We start from the raw sequence: 20778 nt of genomic DNA, 5'->3' as shown, positions 1-20778 counted from the left end.
ATTAATATAAAAATTAAATTATAAGGGATGAAATTAAAAAACAAAATATATATAGCAATTAAAAGTTTGAGGACCAAATTTAATATAATCAACAAATAATATGATATTTCTAATTTTTTCACAATTTCCGAAAAATATTTTTCGTCTAAAATAAAAAGAAAATATTTTCCTGGAAGTCAAGCTAAATTTTTTTTAATTAAAAAGTGTTTTCTATTAATTAATTTTTTTAATAATAAATAAATATAAAAAAATTTAGAAAATGATTGAAACAAAGATAGCCTTCAAAAAAAAAATTACAAGTGCAGTAGAAGGCATGCTTTTACTGTGCAATGCAAACATTTGTTTCTTTCATGATATCATGAAAAATTACTTGCCTTGATGAAAAGATGTAAAGTAACTAAAATTTATTTGTTTTGTGTTTTAAAAAGAAATTTTTTTTTAAATTTTTTTTAAATTTTTTTGAATTATTTAATTATTTATATTTTTAGAGTATTTTTATATGCTAATGTTAAAAATAAATTTTTTAAAATAATAAATTTTTAAAAATAATAATTTTTTAATATATTTTTAAATAAAATACACTTTGAAAGATACTGCTATCCTAATATCAAAATCTTCTTTTATTATTTGATTACTACAAGTTAACAAAATAAAAGGAAAAAATAAAAAAAAGGCATCTGTTTTTTTGATTTTTTTAGTTAAAAAATAGTAAAATACATGTAAAGAAAAATCATGAATAGCATTAAAAATGTATTTTTCAAAACCAATACAAATTTGAAAAATAATGAGGAGATACTGTATAAATATATATGACAAAAAAATAAAAAAATAAAAAAATTTATATCTCTGGTAATTTCAAAGTGAATCAACAAAAGACATGATATCCCTTTAATTTTTTTTTTTATATATATATATATATATATATATATAAAATACAAATAAGCTCAAACTATATTTAACAAATATATTTTTTCAATCTAAAGATAATCCGCGTAAACAAAAAAACACAAGCACGTAATCTTGCATGTAAGCGTATTTGCCACCAAACTTACCTTCACCCCACAACCAAACCAACCAAGCAGACCACTACGACCGTTCCCCCTCTTTCTGGTCCCACCATAACCCAAAACTCCATTCCCACTTGCTTTCACCATTTCCCTTCCTCATTCTTTTGTCTCTTTCTCCGCCTCTCTCCCAATCTAACCCTAACCCTAAAAAGATCCCCAATTTCCACACCCTTTATTTCTCTATTTCTCTCTCAAATTGATCTTCAATCTTATAATCGAAACCATAAAAAAACCCTATCTAATCCGTTTTTTTCCTGAAGGAAGCCATGGATTATAGTTCGATTTCACTATAATGATAATCAGAGTAGAAGTGCTAGGGTTTTTAAGGGACGGATTGCATGGGCTTGATCAGCTATTATGCCTGAGCTCAGGAAGAATCGCGCAAGGTTAGCGCGAAATCAACAGCAAGAGAAGCAAACAGACACACCAGTTGCGAGAAATCACGCAAAGACCCGTGCTGCTGTAGCCAGAGAAACGAAGAAGAGGCCGAGGACAAGATTGGAAGCGAAAAGGTTGAAAGAGAAGGAGGAAGAAGGTGATCAGAGTAACAGCAAGAAAAGTAAACGAGTCGAGGAGGAGGAGGAAGAGGAGGGTAAAAAAGTAATATTGATATCAGAGAGTGATAAGAAAGGGAAGAATTTGGTAGTTGATACCGAACAAGAAGAGAAAGTTGAAAGAGTGAAGGGTGTAATGGCTGATGACAGTGGAGGTTTAAGTGCTAATAAAGCTGGTGCCCAAGAAGAGGAGGGGAGTACTGCTCCTTTTCCTGATAAGGTATGCTTGTTTTTTTGTTTTTGTTTTTATTTTGTGGCTGATCTGATATTTTGTTATCGGGGTTTACTTTACTTTGTTGTGATTTTGCTGATATATAGAGTATGATGTCATTTCGTTTTTAAATGGTATGTTTTTGTGTGTGAAAATGTGCTTTTCAAGCTGGGTTCTGGTTGTTGGTATTGTAAGTTGCTGAAGTAATGGTCATTTAGTGGTTTTTTAGCTGAATGAGTGGTCTGTATTCTGTGGGGATTTTGATTTTGTGTTGGCTAGGTTTGGTTGATGGTTTTTCCTGAAGTTTGGCTTTAAATGCTGGTTTTGTTTAGTTGTTGTTGGTCATTTATACTTGTAGCTACAAAAGGATGGTTTTGTTGGAGGTTTAATATGCAATCTCATTAGCGTTTCTGATACTCAGTGAAATAGAATTTACATTTTTTTGGAATGTTTGAATCTTTTCTGAAATGTTTTACGGTTTTTTGCTGCTAGTTCTGTACATGCATTTATTTGTTCATGATTTAAGTATACAAGCCTGGGCTGAATTTTTTGTTAGTTTCCATGGTTTTGTTTTATTGATGCATGGATGGCTTTCTAAATTACAACTTATTCAGCTTCTACTATTGGCTTTTGTTTTTATGGTAATTAGAGTGTTTGTTTTTTTCTTATCTAAGGTTCAAGTGGGAGGGTCACCTGTATATAAGATAGAAAGGAAGTTGGGTAAAGGTGGTTTTGGTCAGGTGTTTGTTGGTCGTCGTGCTAATGGTGGAAATGAACGTGCGACGGGCTCTGGGGCCCTGGAGGTAAAATTAATGTGGCTACTGCATTTGTCTTTTTGGATATACAAACTTAATCTTCCTGTAATTTTATTTTTCCTGCCTGTGTTTCCTTTAGGTGGCTCTGAAATTTGAGCACAGAAACAGCAAAGGCTGTAATTATGGCCCCCCATATGAGTGGCAAGTTTACAAGTACGTACATTTTCCCTCTAGATTAGGTTGTACTGGTGGTTTTCAGATCTATCATAAATATTTTATTGACTCTGCAATGTGTTTTTGTTTGACAGCACGCTTGGTGGCAGTCATGGAGTGCCAAGAGTACACTATAAAGGAAGGCAAGGGGATTATTATGTAATGGTATGATGTTCAAGCCCATCTTTTCTCACCTGTTTATCATGTTTCCTGGTTTAACTTCAGCTCATATATTTTTCAGGTTATGGACATGTTGGGCCCTAGCCTTTGGGATGTATGGAATTCTTCTGGGCAAGCGTGAGTATTCATGCATTGATGTATGCATTTTTTTAATAATATTAATATTTTTGGGCAGGGTTGAGTTGTATGCTTTTTTCCATGGAATTGGTTTTGGGGATAAATTTTGTGAAGTTGTTTTTATGTTCACCATAAAACATGTTATGCTAAATCTCGCATGCATTGTTTTATCCGATTTGTCAATTCGCTACACTTTTTCCTTCAAAAAAATGGAGGAAGAATAGGGAATTTCTTTTATTGCCAGGCTGGATTCTTTTTGACGCGAGACATATTTGCTTTCTTTGTTCTACATGTTGATTGGTTTGCCATTCTTTTTTAATGCAGGATGTCCTCGGAAATGGTAGCTTGTATTGCAGCAGAGTCTCTGTCAATTTTAGAGAAGATGCACTCTAGAGGGTATGCTATTTAGCTGTGTATCAAATTGTTTTCTTGGTTATGTTGTCATAAGGATATCCATTTGGTAGCTTTATTAATTCTTCATTCCACTTTTTCTGTGAAACACTTACGAATTATGCAACCTTTTTTGATTTTAGCTATGTGCATGGAGATGTAAAGCCTGAGAACTTTTTACTTGGTCAGCCATCAACAGCTCAAGAGAAGAAGTTATTTCTTGTTGACCTTGGATTAGGTGAGTCAAAGTCATTTATCATTGAAGTACTTTTATTGCTATTTTTTGAAATTCCTTATGTGTTATTGGTACCCAAAACTGCAGCAACAAAGTGGAAAGACAGTGGTACAGGACAGCATGTTGAATATGATCAGCGCCCCGATATGTTTAGGTGAGACTTGATGATTTTTCTTCTTTGGTCTTGTGGACAAAATGTGAACCTGACCATTATTTATAATACTGTTCTATTTAATTCCTCAGGGGAACTGTTCGATATGCTAGTGTTCATGCTCATTTGGGAAGAACTGCCAGTAGGAGAGATGATCTTGAATCTCTTGCGTATACACTTATCTTCCTTCACAAAGGCAGATTGCCATGGCAAGGCTATCAGGTACTACAATGACATACAATCACACATGCCATGCACATGCTCATATTAATAAATGCAAAACACACATGCTTGCAAGGGCAGTGCCATCCTCATGCATTTCTTCGATAAAATGATATGTTGACTCTGTTGTCTTTTCTTGTCAAACTAATCTTAGGGTGACAACAAGTCCTTCTTGGTTTGCAAAAAGAAGATGGCAACGTCACCAGAGATGCTGTGCTGCTTCTGTCCTCCTCCTCTTAAACAGTTTCTTGAAATCGTGGTGAATATGAAATTTGACGAGGAGCCCAACTATTCCAAATTAATATCTTTGTTTGAGAGCTTGATAGGACCAAATCCAGCTATAAGGCCAATAAACACTGATGGTGCTCAAAAGGTAGGGGTAGTGCTTAAATCCACAAACAAGTATTACTTTTACACTCGCCCTTCTCTTGTCAATAATAATGCATCCTTTGGCAGATCATTTGTCAAGTTGGTCAAAAACGTGGTAGGCTGAATATCGAGGAAGATGATGATGGGCAACCTAAGAAAAAAGTCCGTCTTGGAGTTCCTGCTGCGCAATGGATTTCTGTTTACAATGCCAAGCCACCAATGAAACAGAGGTAAAATGTTTTGATTCGTGATTCTTGGTCTTTTCCCTCTAAAAACTTGCTTTGTTCTTTTGGATTCTAGTTTACCTTTATTAATCTGAGGCAACAAGAAATCATACAACTCTGGGTATGTAAGCAAAGAGAAAATCGTTTTGTAACAGTGAAGTGGCTGTCCTAAAAGGACTGCTACATGCCCTACCTAAGCAAAGATTCGAAAATGATTGTTATTGCATTTATCTGTTTGAAAAATCCTTTCACAATTCCATTGTGTCGCATGGTTTTTTTGGTCCCCTATACAGCCACCTTGTCTATCAGGTTTGGTGGTCTTTTGCTTGGCAATTGGCGTAAGGGTGAACCACCCATGGACATGCCTCCCCAACTCCCCTCCTCCCTCTCCCTGCTTTCTTAAAAATATTTGACACTGGGGATGCTGGGCACCCCTCCTTTGCTTCACTGCACTTGAATGTGGTTTCCTGACTTCATTGAGGCCTGACGACATCTGTCTGTTCTTTATATAGGTACCATTATAATGTCGCTGATGGAAGGTTGGGTCAACATGTGGAGAGAGGAATTGCTGATGGTCTGCTTATAAGTTGTGTGGCATCTTCTTCCAATCTTTGGGCATTAATCATGGATGCTGGAACTAATTTTACAAGCCAAGTTTATGAACTGTCACCTTTTTTCTTACACAAGGTGAATCTCCACTGTGCATAAGTAAATGCAAAAATATAAACTCAAATTCATACACGCATTAGCATAAGTATAAATATGTTACATACATATGCATGTGTAAGTATGCTCTGGTTTCCTTTTCTTAATCATGTTAGTAATTGAATATGGAGACAATAATTGAAATTGTTACTTCCCAATTAACAGGAATGGATAATGGAACAATGGGAGAAGAACTATTACATCAGTTCTATTGCTGGTTCAAACAATGGAAGCTCCCTTGTGGTCATGTCCAAAGGTTAGTTCACATTTTCTCTTAAGTTCTTTGTATTAACGTGCAGCTATTGTTAGTCTTTGGGCCACAGTTTAATGGTTTATTATGACTTTTCTGTGGTTGTTGCATTTGAACATGAGCCACTTGCTTGCAACTTTTCTCTCTTTTTCTTTAGGCATGGGGGTCAAGGTGTTGCTGTGGTGCAAATTTTAGCAAACTTTTCCTTTTGGCAACTAAAACAAAGTGATGCCTTTAATTTATGCAGGCACCCAATACACTCAACAGTCTTACAAAGTAAGTGATTCTTTCCCCTTCAAGTGGATAAACAAGAAGTGGAGAGAAGGATTTTATGTGACATCAATGGCGACTGCTGGAACCCGCTGGGGTGTTGTCATGTCACGCAATGCAGGCTTCAGTGATCAGGTCAAATTTCTTGTCATGTAGACAATTGAATTCATTCCTAGGCTATGCCCATTTCAAATATATAAAAGCAGCAGCCACTGCTCTTCTCACTAATTTGCATGAGCATCGAGCCCATGAATTTTTACTGTTCATAAGTCTGACCAAACTTTCAATGGTTTGAATGTGAACTGCAATTCACCTTGTACCTATTAGTTTTTGGTATTCCTTTTTATTTTTCAAAACTGTTGCTATTCAAATGAAAGCTTGATTAAAAATAAATAAACAATTTGTTTGAACTTGAACAGTGGATTCCCAGTTAAATACCTAGCCTGAAAGCTCTTTTTACCTTGCCCTCTAGATTTCATTTTTATTTGTGATCTCACAGGAACAAATTGCAGATTTAGTTAGAAATTAACATTGATTAAGAAGTTTTAGATAGTTATGGATGGCAATAGACATTGATTTAGAACCAAAATATAGAATAAAGTGACCTTGGTAACTTGTCAACCATATTTTTAAACGAAGTACTTTGAAACAAACTCTTGTGGTGGTTTGCAGATTGCTCAAGTTTAAACCATATAAAGTATGTACATATCAGCACTATATAAGAAGTTTATATGTTTTCTTGCAAGTGATTCACTCGAGAGTGGGTTCTGTGTCACTTACCACTGGCTTCAACAGGTTGTGGAGCTTGATTTTCTCTATCCAAGTGAGGGCATTCACAGAAGGTGGGATACTGGTTTCAGAATTACATCAACTGCTGCAACCTTTGATCAAGCTGCTCTTATCTTGAGTGTCCCAAAGCGCAAACCTGGAGATGAAACCCAGGAAACTTTACGTACATCTCAATTTCCAAGCACTCATGTTAAGGTAATACATTCTGTTTGATCATGGAGCTTTTGACTCTGTTCTTCAATTATCTGAATGCTTTGTTTGTGCTTGAATCCACCTCTATCACAGAAACAGACTGCACCTTTCTTTTCTATTGTTTGAATCATCATGCAGTAAACCAACAGGCCTAAACTGTTTTCTTCATCTCTTCCAAACTTTTCAACTGCTGTAACATCTCGATATTTCACCACTACATAAACATAGTGCCTTAGCTAATATACAAAAGTTTGTACCATGATTTCATGGCATGCTAACTATGAGTTGTGACAAATTCTAGAAATTGAAGAAGTTTGCATAACATTTCTTGCTTGTATGGGCATCTCTCCTGTTTTGATATCCCACCAGTGTTAAATTTTAGTCATTTTTACGCCCCCCTGATGGGAGTAGTATGAAATTTATGTACACTGTTTATTCTCATTAATATTTTATTTGGTAATGAATTACGATACAATATCTCACTTTGGTTTTTCTTTCAACGCACAGGAAAAGTGGGCGAAGAACCTCTATCTTGCATGTTTGTGCTATGGGAGGACTGTTTCTTGAAATGTCAAATTGTCGGGAGCAAGAAAACAAACAAAAAGAGATTTTGATGATTCTTGCCCACCCCACCTCGGTTATTTTGTTTCTCATGTTAATTATACAAATTGGAGTAGAGAGCTTTAGTTGCAGCAACTGAGAATTGTAGTTTTGTGTATGGTTGATATTGAAGCTGTAATTTTAGCTCTTAATACAGAAGGTTTTAGTTTGCACTTCTTTACTGCCTTTGATTTTATAACCTAAGTGTTCCAAAAGATTGGTGTAAATGATCTGCAAGCCAGAGTTCAGGATTTGGAGCTTCATCGGGGCCAAGGCTTTATTTTTTTTTCCTTGTCATAGTATTAAACCTGTTTTTGATATTAGTATATTAAAGTAATTTAAAAATATAAAATTAATTTTAAATAATATTTTTAATTTTTTTTAGGAGTTTCAATTGTGTTCTTAAACAATCAAGACTTAGAGCTTGATCCAAGTCAAATATTTAGTTGAACATGATAAGATACAATTTAGTCAGTCCAATTGGGTTAATTGTGGGTGTTTTTGCCATGTTTAATTAATTGATACTAAAAAGTTGATTTTGTTTTAATAAACATGGTTAATGAGTGAGTTTATTCAATAATCTAGTAATCTGGATACCCTTTGAATTAATTGTTGAATCTAGAGTATTTGGTGTATCCTTGGCTTAGTGGATTGATCGGGATCTTGATTGGATTTCAAATAAAAAAGCTTGAAAATGCAATTAAATCTAGGTGACATGTTAAGTAAATCCAAATCCAAAACTTAGTTGAGAACTTATATTTTTTAATAAATTATAAAATTTATGATTAAAGTTTTAACATTTTATATCAAAAACTTTGAAATAATATAGGTGTAAGTAGACTATATATATAAAATATGATGCATGAAGTGTATATGATGCATGAAGTGTAGTATAATTATTTTACATTAAAAATTTAAAAAATAATTTATATGAAATTAGGTTATAAAAAAATACAAGGCATATATATCTACCTGTATTATTTCTTAACTTTTTAAAATTGAATAATTATATTATATTTCATGTTTTATATTTTTTATATAACTTATATGCACATATATTATTTTATAACTTTTAAACATAAAATATTAAAAGTTTAATTTTTTTTTATTAATCCGAATTACCTTAAGATTGAGCCACTTGGCTGGTTCAAACCCTACGAAATTAATTTGATTTTCATCGTCAATATATTATTGGACGTATAATTTTAATTTTACAAAATTAATCACCATTTCTATCTATATATTACTGGCAGGAAAAATACCAGCCATCCAAATATCCAATCAAATGGCTGATACATGATTCACGTCACCATTTTTTTTAATTATCTGAACAGCCATCTCCCTCCACAAGTTCTCGTCTCCCATGTCCTCCGTAGATTACATTTACACACCCAATATGAAAAGAGAAACTGATTTTGTCACAGAGAGATAGAGATAGAGAGAATGGCATCGTCATTATTATCTACTTCTCATCTCTCAGTTTTCCCAGAACGCCTGTCTTTGTACTCTAAACCCTCCCAGCACCACTGTAAGACTAAACTCTCTCTCTCTCTCTGTCTCTTTTTTAAGCACCCCCATAAGTTAATTTCAGCTTCTTGAAAACTCTCTCTTACTTTCTTTTATATGTATGCTGTTGAATCTTCTTGGCTTGTGAACTTTGTTTTTATTGCTTAGGTTTTGCTTTCCTAGTTTTGTTCTTGTTTTCGAGTCGTCTATAGTTCAGTTCTTGTCAGCATGTATGAGAATTTGCCACATAGTAACAATAATTATGTGAGAACTTAAACATGTTTGAACTAGCTTCCATCTGTTTCCTCATGGTGTTTTTCCTAGTTCAATTGATGGATATCAGTGTTTGCTCTCATGTACGGTTTGTTGGTAGACAAGACAGTGTTGTTCTAACTATGATGCCTGTTTTTAACATGTATACATAGTACTTAATGTGAAGCCAGTTGGGATTCGTGTGAAATCAAGTTTGGAAGATGAAAGCTCCTCGTCCTCTGGAGGTTTCGATGACCCATCACAGTCAATCAAGATGAAGGTTTGTGTCTTCTCTATGTCGAATTTGTCTTTCTTTGTAATCAATTTTCTTAATTTTTGAAACAATGTTATTCATGATTTTACTTATATTTATGCTTGTAGGTTCTTCTCATTCTTAAGTGATGTTCTTAGGGAGAAAACCACACTTTTCAATTTTAGGGGGCATCGAAGCCAGCCCTCGATGAAATGGGATAATAGAGGAATCACTTTTAAATCTTAACAGATTAGCTATTGTATAGTAAAAGAACAGAATACTTGTAATGATTTTGTAGCGGAGAGGTTGTCTTCGTTAAGCAGAAAACTTAGAATGCTTATGTTTATAGTTCTTACTGATGTACAAGGTCTCCAATAAGTCTATGATAGAATACGAGATGTTGATCTTCTATTCAGCAATATCCCATTTTTTGCAACAGGAATCTCAATTGTCAACATCAAGGCGCCAGTGTCTTTCTTGCTTGTGTTCAACCTTAGTTTTAATCAGTACTTCAGCAACTTCCATTTCGATCCCAAAAGCAATTGCCATGGATGGAAAAGAAAGACCTGTATGCCGGAATTGTTTGGGCAGTGGTGCTGTACTTTGTAAGTATTCTTTTGCTTTTATCTTGTGTTCTCTGCATTTTTCTTAATGTGATCTTAGTTTTGTCAAGTTTGCGTTTTTTTAGCATACTAGGGATCTTTAAAGTTTTAATTCAAAATTCATCTCGCCTTTTAAACTGGCCTGCAAGATGTTGATTTACCTTTTATATAGGTGATATGTGCGGTGGTACCGGAAAATGGAAAGCCCTCAACAGAAAACGAGCTAAAGATGTTTATGAGTTTACAGAATGTCCAAATTGTTATGGTACATATTCTCTGTCTGATGTACCTGAGATTATATATATTCCGGTACTTGTTTTTACGCTTTCTCCTTCTTTGTTTTCATTTTGCATTACTTTGAGATGAGAAATATTCCATTTTTTATCAGCATTTGAATGCAGGAATGATAAACCGGACATAAGTTAAGTATATCTCGGCATGTAATATGTGTCATTCTGAATATCCCTGAATTAGAAAATCCAGACATGCCCCATTTCAGCAAGCTTCTTTATATCGCTGCTCTATAGAAACATGTTCATAGTGGTTCTTTGAGCATCTGATTTCTGACGATGAATGAACCAGAGATTAAAGATCTTTGGACTCCAAAAGTATTTTGAAGATATAAGAATTAGGGAAACATTTGGAAAGTTTGGAATTTCCCTCATCAGAAATTCTGTGATAGACGTATCAGCCAGCTGTTGACGGAAGTAACCATTATGCGTCAATGAGACCAGCCTTATAGTTTATTGAATATAAGGTTGCTGGATAAACTGGGACTCAAACTAAAGACACGTTTTAGCAAAACTTCCAAACATTGTCGTCTCAACAAGTTGTTGGTTTTCAAGTTTAGAGTAAAATATGTTGGAAACATTGCTGCATATTGGTGTACAAGATCTAAGAGCTTCTGTAAAAGCTACATCTTCCAATCTTTATCATGAGTTGCAAACAAGTCCCATATACCAGTTGAGTTTTCTTATAGCTTACTGCTCCTCCCTTTAGTTCAAAGTCAGTAGATATCACACCCTCTTATTCATTAGTGGAACATCACAAGAAGCTAAATTGATCCCTAGAAATTATACAAACAATACTTAAGAACCTATTTTTTCTGTTCAACATGCTGAAATGTGAAAAAGATTTAACAGCCAAGTATCAAGTCTAGAACTTTAGCCTGTACCTGTAACTTATGGTTAGCTAGACATTTTTAAAATCACATGCTGCATATTTTTTTTCCTGTTTGAGAAACTGGTCACGCTGCTATATAGCTTCAAAAATGTTTGTTTTGACATTAAAGATCGTTGTATGGTAAAAGTTTCTTATTCTCCTTTTCCAACACCAAATGCATAACTGTTATCGTTACCGCTTTTAGCCATGAATTCTTTACCCTCTTCTCTCTTTTTGCCTACAGTATTCTTGATAGTTTATTTTTCTGTGAGAAATGACCACCAGTGCTTGGCGTGTGCAGGTCGAGGGAAACTCGTTTGTCCTGTTTGTTTAGGTACTGGTTTACCAAATAACAAAGGTCTTCTAAGGAGGCCTGATGCACGGCAATTACTTGATAAGATGTACAATGGTCGGATACTGCCTGGTTCTTAAGTAAGTCATCATTTTGTTCTTCTCTACAACTCTCTCGGTAAATTTTTGTTTGTTGTATTCTAGGAACAACCGGTACTTTATAGCATTCTTCTTTTCATAGAGGGGTAAAGAACAGATTCTAACCAGAAAACTATAATTATGTGGCAATTTTCATGAGTACGTAAAGCCATAATGGTTGATCAACCAACATCTTTTCATGGGCTTCACTCTTAATTAGTCCTTTGATCAACAGCAAATCCAAAGGCTATGTTAGATTGCAGCTTGACCATTAAAAAGAGATGGGAGGTCCAAGGCAGAAAATCAAATTTCACATCTTCAGACAAAATTCTTAAAAGGAGTTTTGAACACTCCTGTTATATATAATAGGTTTGAGAGCTGTTTGAATTTGACACCATTAATTGAGAGCTTGAAATTTTTATATTTGTAATAAGTTTGATAACACATTTTTTTTTATGAGAGCCCCCTAATTATAAGGTTTACAAACTGTTACTGAATTTCTGGAATTTGAGCAATTTTTTTTTTTGTAATGGATTGTTTAGTTGTAGGAACAACTAGAACTCGAGGCTTTGATACTAAAAGCTGAATCGGGACAATGTAAGATTTGAATAGAAAAGAAAGAAGAGGAGAAAGAAGAAATGGAAAGAGTAAGTGGGAGTTGGAGAGGAGAAGAGAAGAGAAAAGGGAGGAGGTGAATTCTGCAACTCTGCAATGTAGAAAAATAGCATATAAATAGTATCCCTAAACACCACCAACGATTTTACTCATAGCCCACTAAATAAAATTGTCAAACTAAATAACAAAAATTAAATCTAATTAATAAACTCAAATAAAAAACTAATAACATTGGCTTGTACGTGCTCAATCTCCCAATAAATAAGTAGTGGGTCGGGTAATCTTCTGCCATCTTTGTTCGTACACGTGCCGTAACATGCGGTGCGGGTCTAGTATTCCCCACTAGACCAGGGCTATCCATTAGGTAACCTGTTGAGAACAGTGTGCTCCAGTTTGTGTTCACATTCGTCATCAAGATGAACGAATGCCCGCTCAACTTCTGGGAGCTTCTCAATCTTGCTCTGCAATGTCTCTCCAATAGCGTGTGCTTCCTTTAGAGGTAGCTCTTCTGGAAGTTCATTGTCAACCTGTTTCAAGAGGGGGAAACAGAAGTAGAGATGTTAAATCATACATATAAAACCTGGCAAATTCCCCTCTTGAAAATTTGATTAATAAACCCTTTTGACTTCACGAAGGTAGACAGAAGACAGTTCAAAGGCTTGCCAATTTGATGACCAAGTCTAATTCGAAAGCAAAACTTATGTCATACCGCAGGCATCACAACATTTGGACAAGGACGATCGAGTCATAACAAGCCAAAAAATCCAGTGTTCAAATCAGAAGAGTGGAAGATCCTTATTGCAAGACAATTCACTCAACAAGCAATACTAAATAACAATTATGTATGGCATGCTTACCTCTACGAAATAAAGAACTCCAAATCAACAAGCACGGACTGTGCCTACACGCTCGACTTGAGGGTGCCTTGTGACAAGATATGTCAATTTCTGCAAGATTTCGGGAGAAGCTGATTTCCCAGCAAGAGAAACTGCAACAAGCAGCCCATCTCTAGAATGCTGGCAGATATGTCTAACAGGAATAACCTTATCTGCCTATCACTCTATCTGCTTCCTTCCAAAACAACCACGAATGAAAAGTGATACCTGCATTTTCAAAAGCAGTTCCAGACCAATTTGTAATTTTGTAAATTGCAAGAAGAATGGCTCCAGCAGGGTCAATCCACCAGTAATATTTATCCCCAAGAACAGCAGCAACTAATCCTACCGCATTCGTCACCACGTCAAAATAGTGATCCAGGATGTCAGGATCTGATCAATAGCAGCTCAATAACAAAAAGCTAATTATTTACAAAGTAGAACCGAAAACCTTTGCATAAGCACGGGCAATACTGTTTCCTGAGCTTCTACAGTAAATCCAAAGTGCTAGTTTCCCCACAGTAGCAGTTACCAATATCATGTAAAGCCATTATAGTTGATATGAGAATATCTTTGGACGTGGTTCATTTACAATAAGCTCTTCAGCAGCTTGGATCAATATCTGAAAAGCCTATGAAGAATGAGTGTTGGGTACCAAAATTCTACTCCTTCGAAAGTCTATGCTTATCAAGGGAAGTTAAACAAAGATCGTGATTGATGAAAAAAAATTATCAACACAATCGAGTTTAAATTTTCATTTTCTGCCTCACACAGATCATTGTGTGTTTAAATTTTCATATTCTGCCTCACTTAGATCATTGACCGATGGACCACAAACACACCCTTGTTAATTTTATTTTTCATCATCTTCTTCGCAAATTGTATCAGTTTCCATCAAAGTATCAACTTCCTCGAATGATTTTAACGTGGCGAATTGTCTTTCATAGTGCTCCTTTTCCACCATAAATTCCATAACAAAAGACAAGAACTCAATCACTGTAAAACAGAAATTAATCTCTATTTGGTTTCCAAGAAATTAAACAGAATTCTAAGAGCAGAAATCAAAACCCGTGAAAAAACAATTAACAGCAAGACTTGATCAAAATTACTCTTTTCCCTTTCATTCTCTCTATAGTTTCCAAACAACGAAACAAGTCATCAACTTTTTAACCCATTTTATACATAAAAACACTTATATTAACCCTCATACCTTTTCAGCTATCTTTGCTCTCAAAAGCTTTTTTTTTTTTTTGTTTTCACTTTCTTAGTAACCAAACAAGTACTAAACTTTTACCAACAAACACATACACAACAACCCAGCAAATCCGAATTATCCTCCATTCGGATTCTTATCAAACTCTTGACCCGGTTCTTGGATTTCCTCTGTCTCTAGCGCAAAAGAGTCACGGAAGCTCACTGTCATTAACTCCAGCAAAAAACAGGCTAGCTACAGAAACCTAAAAAGATATATCTTGTAGAAACACTGTTGACCAAAACTCGTTTCACAGTGTTTCTCTGTCTTTTTATTCTTTTTGGGATTTTTAATAACTAAACATTTTTTTTTAAATTTTATCCATCTAGATTAAGTTGACTTGAATTTTAAATTTGATAATTTAATTTGATTTTTATTGAGTTATTCCAGTGTTATGCATTGAATTGAAATATTCCTGTGAAAAAAATGATAATTTAGAGATCAAATTTAACAAGGAGGCAACCGTGCAATTTTAATTTTTTTTTTACTGTTGAATACCTGCCTTGTTAAAATTTTAGCCTAAAGAATTTTTCGCCCTTTTGTTTTTGATCCTTTTAGTTTGAAAGCTTAACATTTTGATCTTAAACTTTATTTTATTTATATTTCAGTTCTTACTTTTTAAAAAATTATCCAAGAAGAATGCTGATCTTATATTTTTTTTTTATAAACAAAATTATTTTTGAAAAGAGCTTAATTGTTAGATTAAGCCCTTAATAGTATCATGATATTTGATTTTGAATTTAATAATTTAAATCAAAATATAAAAAAATCTAAAAAAATAATGAAATTGACCGATCAATCTAGATTATAGACTTAAGTCAACTAATTTTTTTTTTCTATTTTTCTTTTAACCCGGGTTGGTTCATGCCTTAGATAGACCAAGTCCTGAGTGGATCTATTAAGCCGGTCTGAATTTAAAATTCTTACTAAACCCTAAGATTCTATTTATGATTGATCATGATGGTAGAAAGTGGAATAAAATTGAGTGGAAATTTAGAACATTCCATATAAATTGATTTATAACTGAATTGTTGCTTAAACATGAATCCTTCATTTTTGTATTGACAATAATTCTTCAAGATTACAACTTAAAAATTTTCAACTGGATACAGCAGCAATCTCTCTTTTTGGCCCCAATTTGTTTTTTTCATCCCTCAACCCAAAACCCTTTTCCCCTTTCATTACAAAAATATAATTCTTTCACCATCATTATTAATTATAGTTCATTAGCATATGAAAAGTATAATTTATAGTTAATTATACAAGTAATATTACTTACCAAACCCTAAGATCCTATTTGCATGTCCTACCCCATGTTGCTTTTTTATTGTACAAGAAGCCTAAGGTTGGCTTAATTAGTCCTCTGATCAACAGCAAATTCACAGGCTCTGCAACAGCCTTTAACCAGAGAATACATATTACTTGTTTCAACTCCAAAAACTAAATAAATTTACAAAAAAACCCACAACAATAATACTGATTTTACAAGCCTGATGTAAATTACAATCATCCATACTCCGAAAGTAGCATTGCTTTGCAACATAGATGACTGCGGAAACAAGTAAGAAAAGGTAGAAATATGGGCAAGTATGCATGGGAGGAGCTCCAAAAGTCAAGGATCATTGCCAGGCAGCTTGCGTAGAACTATATGTTCTGGTTTATGGTCACATTCAAAATCAAGATGAACAAATGCTCTCTCAACCTCAGTCAATTTCTCAATCTTATTTTGCAAAGTCTCACCAATAACATGTGCTTCCTTTAGTGGCAGTTCTTCCGGGAGTTCAATATCTACCTGTTCCAAGGTAGCACAAATCGTTACAGGCTTAAAGAAAAGGACGCGCTATAACTTGTAACGATTCGATGTTAATGAGAATTCCATATAGCATAACTAACCTCTACAAAATAAAGAACACCAAAGGTGTAGGCTCGGATCATCTCGACGCGCTGGACTAGAGGATGCCTGATGACAAGATATGTCAACTTCTGCAGGAATTCAGGAGGTGCAGATTGTCCAACAAGTGAAACTGCATAAAGAGGTGCATGCATGGTTAGAAAACTTGGTGTATTCAAGGAGGACTATATTGGTGAAGAAGGTACCTGCGTTTTCCACAACAGTTCCAGACCAATTTATAATTGTGTAAACTGCAAGGAGGATGGCACCTGTAGGGTCCATCCACCAGTAGAACTTATTGCCAAGAACAGCTGCAATCAATCCTACTATATTCGTTACTACATCGAAATAGTGATCCTGAACATTGGCATTTGATTTAGTTAGAACTGGTGACAACAAGTCCAGAACTAAAAGACACAGAAATTTTTCAGTGACAAGGTCAGGAACAAAACCTTTGCATAGGCACGGACAATCTCATTTCTTGAACTTCTGCAGTATAACCAAAGGGCAAGCTTTACTGCCGTTGCACTTAGCATTATTGCATATAACCACAATAACTGATTAGAAGACATTTTCTCAGTAGTTTTGTGTTGAATTAGTTGTTCGAGGGCCTGTGTCAAAATCTGAAACCCTGTAAGGAAATGAATCAGAATGACGAACCCTGTTCTATGAAGAAATCAATTTGCCATTCACATTAGTTAGTTTTTCTGTTCCTAGTTCTAGCTCCTTGTTTTGCCAAGTTATCACTCACTATGAAATCAAACATGTCAAGATGCAGAATTTTCACGTTACAAACAAAGTTGTATCGAAAGAAACTAAAAGGATATATAGATTTGATACGCAAAAGGAATAAAAAAAGAAAAATTTGCTAGTTGCAGCTGGTTAACATACCAAGTGTAGCCATGATAGCAGCAAAGACAACAATCCCCACTGGCTGCACCCTCAATTTTCCAATAGGATACTTGTAGATATTTATTTTTTTCATTGACAAGTGAGTGAACCAAAGAATGCCACCAGCCATAAGATCAAGCAGAGAATCCAGCGTCGACGCTGCTATGGCCAAAGATCCAGTCTTTATAGTAGCATATATCTGCACGCTATGCATATCTCCATCTTTAACAATTGGAATAAGAGATTGATCACACAGGCCTAAACCAAGTTTTTAACAAAATAAAGTGCAGAAAATGAAGAAACTAAAACTTTTTGGAGTTTGATTGACCTTGGAGAACCAAATGGTGATAAAACTACACCTTAAATGCTAGCAATACTATGTTTGCATAGTTAGATATCTTCATAGCCTTTTCATGTTGAGCTTGCTCTTCATCGTCGTCCTCATTGTCGTTGTCATTTCCCATTAGAATATCAACATCCTCAAAGGATTTCAGCGCATCCATTTGCTTTTTATAATATTTCTTTTCCCCTGTAAAAAGATTGAAACAACAAAACATTCAAAAACTTGTGCAAAGAGTCAACAAGTTCTGTTCTTGGATTGAAGAACTAGTGAGTATGCAACCCTGAATAATTATCACATACCAAGGACCGATTACCTTCTGTTAAGCCTGTTGTTTTGGATAAATTGATCTGATAAGGGGACTCAGTATCCAGGCCAGATCTTACCTTATCAGGCAATTTTGCCACAAAATTAGACCTCAGCGAGTTCACTGAATTCCTTCTACTCAGTCTCCTGCTTCTTCTTCCTTCACCCATCAACAATGATGTTTTTGGGCCAGAACCTGAATTCCCCTCCATCTGGTTCCAAACAATTGATTACAATTCCAGCTGAAATATCTATAAATATAGGTATATCTTTTGCTGATATTTTTGTACTCAGAGGCGGCATGAAGATGCTCGCCTTGTTGCTTAAAAACTATCATATGATGCCATTGTAGCTGTTGACTTTTTTAGCGGCATATGCCTTCGCAAGTTTTTGACTATTGCAGACTACTTTAGGAACATACCCAGAATGTAAATTACTTGTGCAAGATTTTTTCGCTCTTTTTCCTGATAAGAAGTCATGGACCCCGAAAACGGTTCATTTTTATTTCCATATTTACCCTTTAAAGTCCAACATCAAGTTTTACATTAAAAAAATATAGAATATTAATTTAATATCGGTCCCTGCCCATGTGATTTAAAGACAGAAAAATAAAACAACGCGCAACATAAAATTCTATCTAATTTATCACCACAAACTTTGATTCAAAATTTTATCATGAATATTTCATCACATAATAAACTCTTTATTACAATTCTTCTATACTACTTATATATTATTAAAAAATCCTATACAAAACTGAAAAAACAAAACAAAAAATTGTAAACTGAATAGAAAAAAATAATATTAAATTAACTAGAGAAAAATAACAAATTCGATACAGTAACTTCTAGGTATTATTTTGAAGTCTCTTTGATCTTTGTTTATTATAAAATTTTAACCAAAAAAAAATCTCTAGAAACTTTTAGCAAAATTTTAACCCGTTGTAAAGACTAGATCAAAATTTATACCAAGGAAAAATCTCAAACAAATCCATTGCTTTGATGCAAAAAAATCTAAACCTAATAATTTCCATTGCTTTGATGCAAAAAAATTTAAACCAAATTAGTTCTCATCAAAGACTAGCTAAAATATTTGGCCCAGGAGAAATTTTGGTAAAGAATATTAATGACAAAACCAAACAAAAGTAGCTATAAGAACACACGAGGCTTGCAGCTCAGTGGCCTTGGCAGGCTTTGCCCTGCCTGTGCGTCCTGGGTTCGAGTACTCGTGTGTACCCGCACTTGAGGGTTTAGCTGCTGTGGTCAATTCGTGTGACTTGTTCCGCCCCCGTCCCGGGTTCGATCTTCTATGTGTACGCCTGTCACCCCCGCGATGCCTTACATGCTCCTGGGCTTGCAGGATGTCCAGCGGGCCGTGGGGAATAGTCGTGGTGCGCGTAAGCTGGCCCGGACACCCCACGTAAAAAAAAAAAAAAAGTAGCTATAAGAAAATAGGCTTTCAAGTTCCGCTACAAATATTGTACTTGTACTAGATGTCATGCCCGCATGATATTGCGGGCTTGTAGTATACTTGTATATTATTGTGGGTTTATAGAAAAAAAATTATATTGAGAAAAAATATTATAATTCATTATGTTTTCAAAAAAAAAACTATAAAGTTAAATTTTTAACCAGCTTAATATTAAAAAAATAAAACCAACAAAGAAAATTTTAGAAAAAATCATAACAAAAAAAAAACAAAAGAAAAAAAAACCATGCAGGGAAATCCTGTAGCAATCTATAGTGTTTCATGAGGAAATATACAGTTGTAATTCTCAATCAGCTCAATATTAAAAATAATAAAATCAATAAAGATAATTTTGAAAAAAATCATGTGGGAGAATACTGTAGCAATCCACAGTGTTTTAAAAAAAATTACAAAACTAAATTCTCAACCAGCTCAATATGAAAAAAATAAAATCGACAAAGACAATTCTGGAAAAAAAAACAAAAAAATCATAAAAAATAAAATAAAAACTATGTGGGGAAACACTATAGCAATCCACAGCGTTTTAAAAAAAAAACTACGAAGATAAATTCTCATTCAGCTTCATATTAAAAAAATAAAATCAACAAAAACAATTTTGAAAAAAAACACAAAAAAAATAATAAAAAAAAGACAATTTTGAAAAAAAAAAGCAAAAACAAATTAAAAAAAGAGAAAAAAAACATGTGGGGAAAGTTAAAGCTAAATTCTCAAGCAGCTTAATATTAAAAAAAAATCGACAAAGATAATTTAAAAAAAAACATGTGGGGAAACACTGTAGTAAAAAAAAAACTTAATATTGTAACAATCCACAGTGTTTAAAAGAAAAAACTATAAAGCAAAATTCTCAACCAACTCAATATGAAAAAAAATAAAATCGACAAAGATCATTTTGAAAAAAAAAAGAAGAAAAAATACCCGATACTGTAAGGCTTGTGGCATGTTTGTGCGTTGTCGTGGGTTTGTGAATTTTTTTTTTAAAAAATTATATGGATAAAAATTGTTGCAATTCACAATGTTTTTAAGAAAAAACTATAAAGCTAAATTATTAACCAGTTTAATATTAAAAAAATAAAATTAACAAAGAAAATTTTAAAAAAATCATAACAAAAAAAAAACAAAAGGAAAAACAACCATGTAAGAAACACTGTAGCAATCTATTTCATGAGAAAATCTATAGTTATAATTCTTAACCAGCTTAATATTAAAAATAATAAAATTGATAAAAATAATTTTTTAAAAAATTATAACAAAAAAAATTCATGTGGGGAAATACTGTAGCAATCCACAATGTTTTAAAAGAAAAAAACTACGAAGCTAAATTCTCAACTAGCTTAATATTAAAAAAATAAAATTAACAAAGATAATTCTGAAAAAAATCATAAAAAACAGAAAAAAATTATGTGGAGAAACACTGTAGCAATCC

The 20778-nt window shown here is 33.9% G+C and overlaps 3 protein-coding genes and 1 pseudogene across 10 annotated transcripts; 2 read left to right on the top strand and 2 right to left on the bottom strand.

The window, feature by feature from the left end:
* Window positions 1-1080: 1080 nt before the first annotated feature.
* LOC133693033 (casein kinase 1-like protein HD16) lies at window positions 1081-7757 on the top strand. The gene is made up of 16 exons (XM_062114217.1): window positions 1081-1841; window positions 2507-2635; window positions 2727-2800; window positions 2896-2965; window positions 3042-3097; window positions 3422-3493; window positions 3631-3725; window positions 3810-3876; window positions 3966-4095; window positions 4250-4468; window positions 4552-4694; window positions 5201-5375; window positions 5559-5649; window positions 5891-6048; window positions 6709-6897; window positions 7402-7757. Exons 1-16 carry the CDS (start codon window positions 1425-1427, stop codon window positions 7459-7461), a joined length of 2145 nt encoding a protein of 714 aa, XP_061970201.1. The 5' UTR covers window positions 1081-1424; the 3' UTR covers window positions 7462-7757.
* A 1081-nt stretch (window positions 7758-8838) lies between these two features.
* On the top strand, window positions 8839-13216 carry LOC133691368 (protein PHOTOSYSTEM I ASSEMBLY 2, chloroplastic). Of its 6 annotated transcripts, none has more exons than XR_009841668.1 (6): window positions 8839-9022; window positions 9426-9532; window positions 9945-10110; window positions 10280-10416; window positions 11570-11700; window positions 11933-12025. XR_009841668.1 is itself a non-coding variant. In XM_062111865.1 (6 exons), exons 1-5 carry the CDS (start codon window positions 8938-8940, stop codon window positions 11698-11700), a joined length of 582 nt encoding a protein of 193 aa, XP_061967849.1. In that variant the 5' UTR covers window positions 8843-8937; the 3' UTR covers window positions 13027-13216. The 6 variants fall into 6 exon arrangements, 5 of the variants coding, with proteins under 5 accessions (XP_061967859.1, XP_061967849.1, XP_061967828.1 ...); XM_062111865.1 differs by lacking the exon at window positions 11933-12025 and adding an exon at window positions 13027-13216 and having other exon boundaries at window positions 8843-9022; window positions 10280-10372; XM_062111844.1 differs by having other exon boundaries at window positions 8843-9022; window positions 10280-10372; window positions 11933-12194.
* Window positions 12666-14528, bottom strand: LOC133682821 (metal tolerance protein 4-like; annotated as a pseudogene).
* A 1182-nt stretch (window positions 14529-15710) lies between these two features.
* On the bottom strand, window positions 15711-18284 carry LOC133701281 (metal tolerance protein 4-like). 3 transcript variants are annotated; one of them, XM_062125147.1, is made up of 7 exons: window positions 17878-18284; window positions 17581-17750; window positions 17222-17420; window positions 16783-16961; window positions 16537-16687; window positions 16333-16463; window positions 15711-16231 (listed from the first exon to the last, which is right to left on the bottom strand). In XM_062125147.1, exons 1-7 carry the CDS (start codon window positions 18077-18079, stop codon window positions 16052-16054), a joined length of 1212 nt encoding a protein of 403 aa, XP_061981131.1. In that variant the 5' UTR covers window positions 18080-18284; the 3' UTR covers window positions 15711-16051. The 3 variants fall into 3 exon arrangements, with proteins under 3 accessions (XP_061981131.1, XP_061981144.1, XP_061981138.1); XM_062125160.1 differs by having other exon boundaries at window positions 17948-18073; XM_062125154.1 differs by having other exon boundaries at window positions 17864-18021.
* Window positions 18285-20778: the final 2494 nt, after the last annotated feature.

The sequence above is a fragment of the Populus nigra genome, chromosome 1 (assembly GCF_951802175.1).
Source record: "Populus nigra chromosome 1, ddPopNigr1.1, whole genome shotgun sequence".
In the NCBI taxonomy this organism is placed as follows: Eukaryota; Viridiplantae; Streptophyta; class Magnoliopsida; order Malpighiales; family Salicaceae; genus Populus; species Populus nigra.
This window is presented reverse-complemented; position numbering and strand designations above follow the sequence as displayed.

Excerpts from the sequence above, each read along its gene's own strand:
- LOC133693033 (XM_062114217.1), top strand. The coding sequence starts at position 1,425 with ATGCCTGAGCTCAGGAAGAATCGCGCAAGGTTAGCGCGAAATCAACAG. Across the intron at positions 2,801-2,895 it reads TATGAGTGGCAAGTTTACAA|CACGCTTGGTGGCAGTCATG; the intron begins GTACGTACATTT and ends TTTGTTTGACAG. Across the intron at positions 3,726-3,809 it reads TCTTGTTGACCTTGGATTAG|CAACAAAGTGGAAAGACAGT; the intron begins GTGAGTCAAAGT and ends CCAAAACTGCAG.
- LOC133691368 (XM_062111865.1), top strand. The coding sequence starts at position 8,938 with ATGGCATCGTCATTATTATCTACTTCTCATCTCTCAGTTTTCCCAGAA. Across the intron at positions 9,023-9,425 it reads TAAACCCTCCCAGCACCACT|TACTTAATGTGAAGCCAGTT; the intron begins GTAAGACTAAAC and ends ATGTATACATAG. Across the intron at positions 10,111-10,279 it reads GGGCAGTGGTGCTGTACTTT|GTGATATGTGCGGTGGTACC; the intron begins GTAAGTATTCTT and ends CCTTTTATATAG.
- LOC133701281 (XM_062125147.1), bottom strand. The coding sequence starts at position 18,079 with ATGGAGGGGAATTCAGGTTCTGGCCCAAAAACATCATTGTTGATGGGT. Across the intron at positions 17,421-17,580 it reads TAGTATTGCTAGCATTTAAG|ATATATGCTACTATAAAGAC; the intron begins GTGTAGTTTTAT and ends CATAGCGTGCAG. Across the intron at positions 16,962-17,221 it reads TGCTATCATGGCTACACTTG|GGTTTCAGATTTTGACACAG; the intron begins GTATGTTAACCA and ends ATTTCCTTACAG.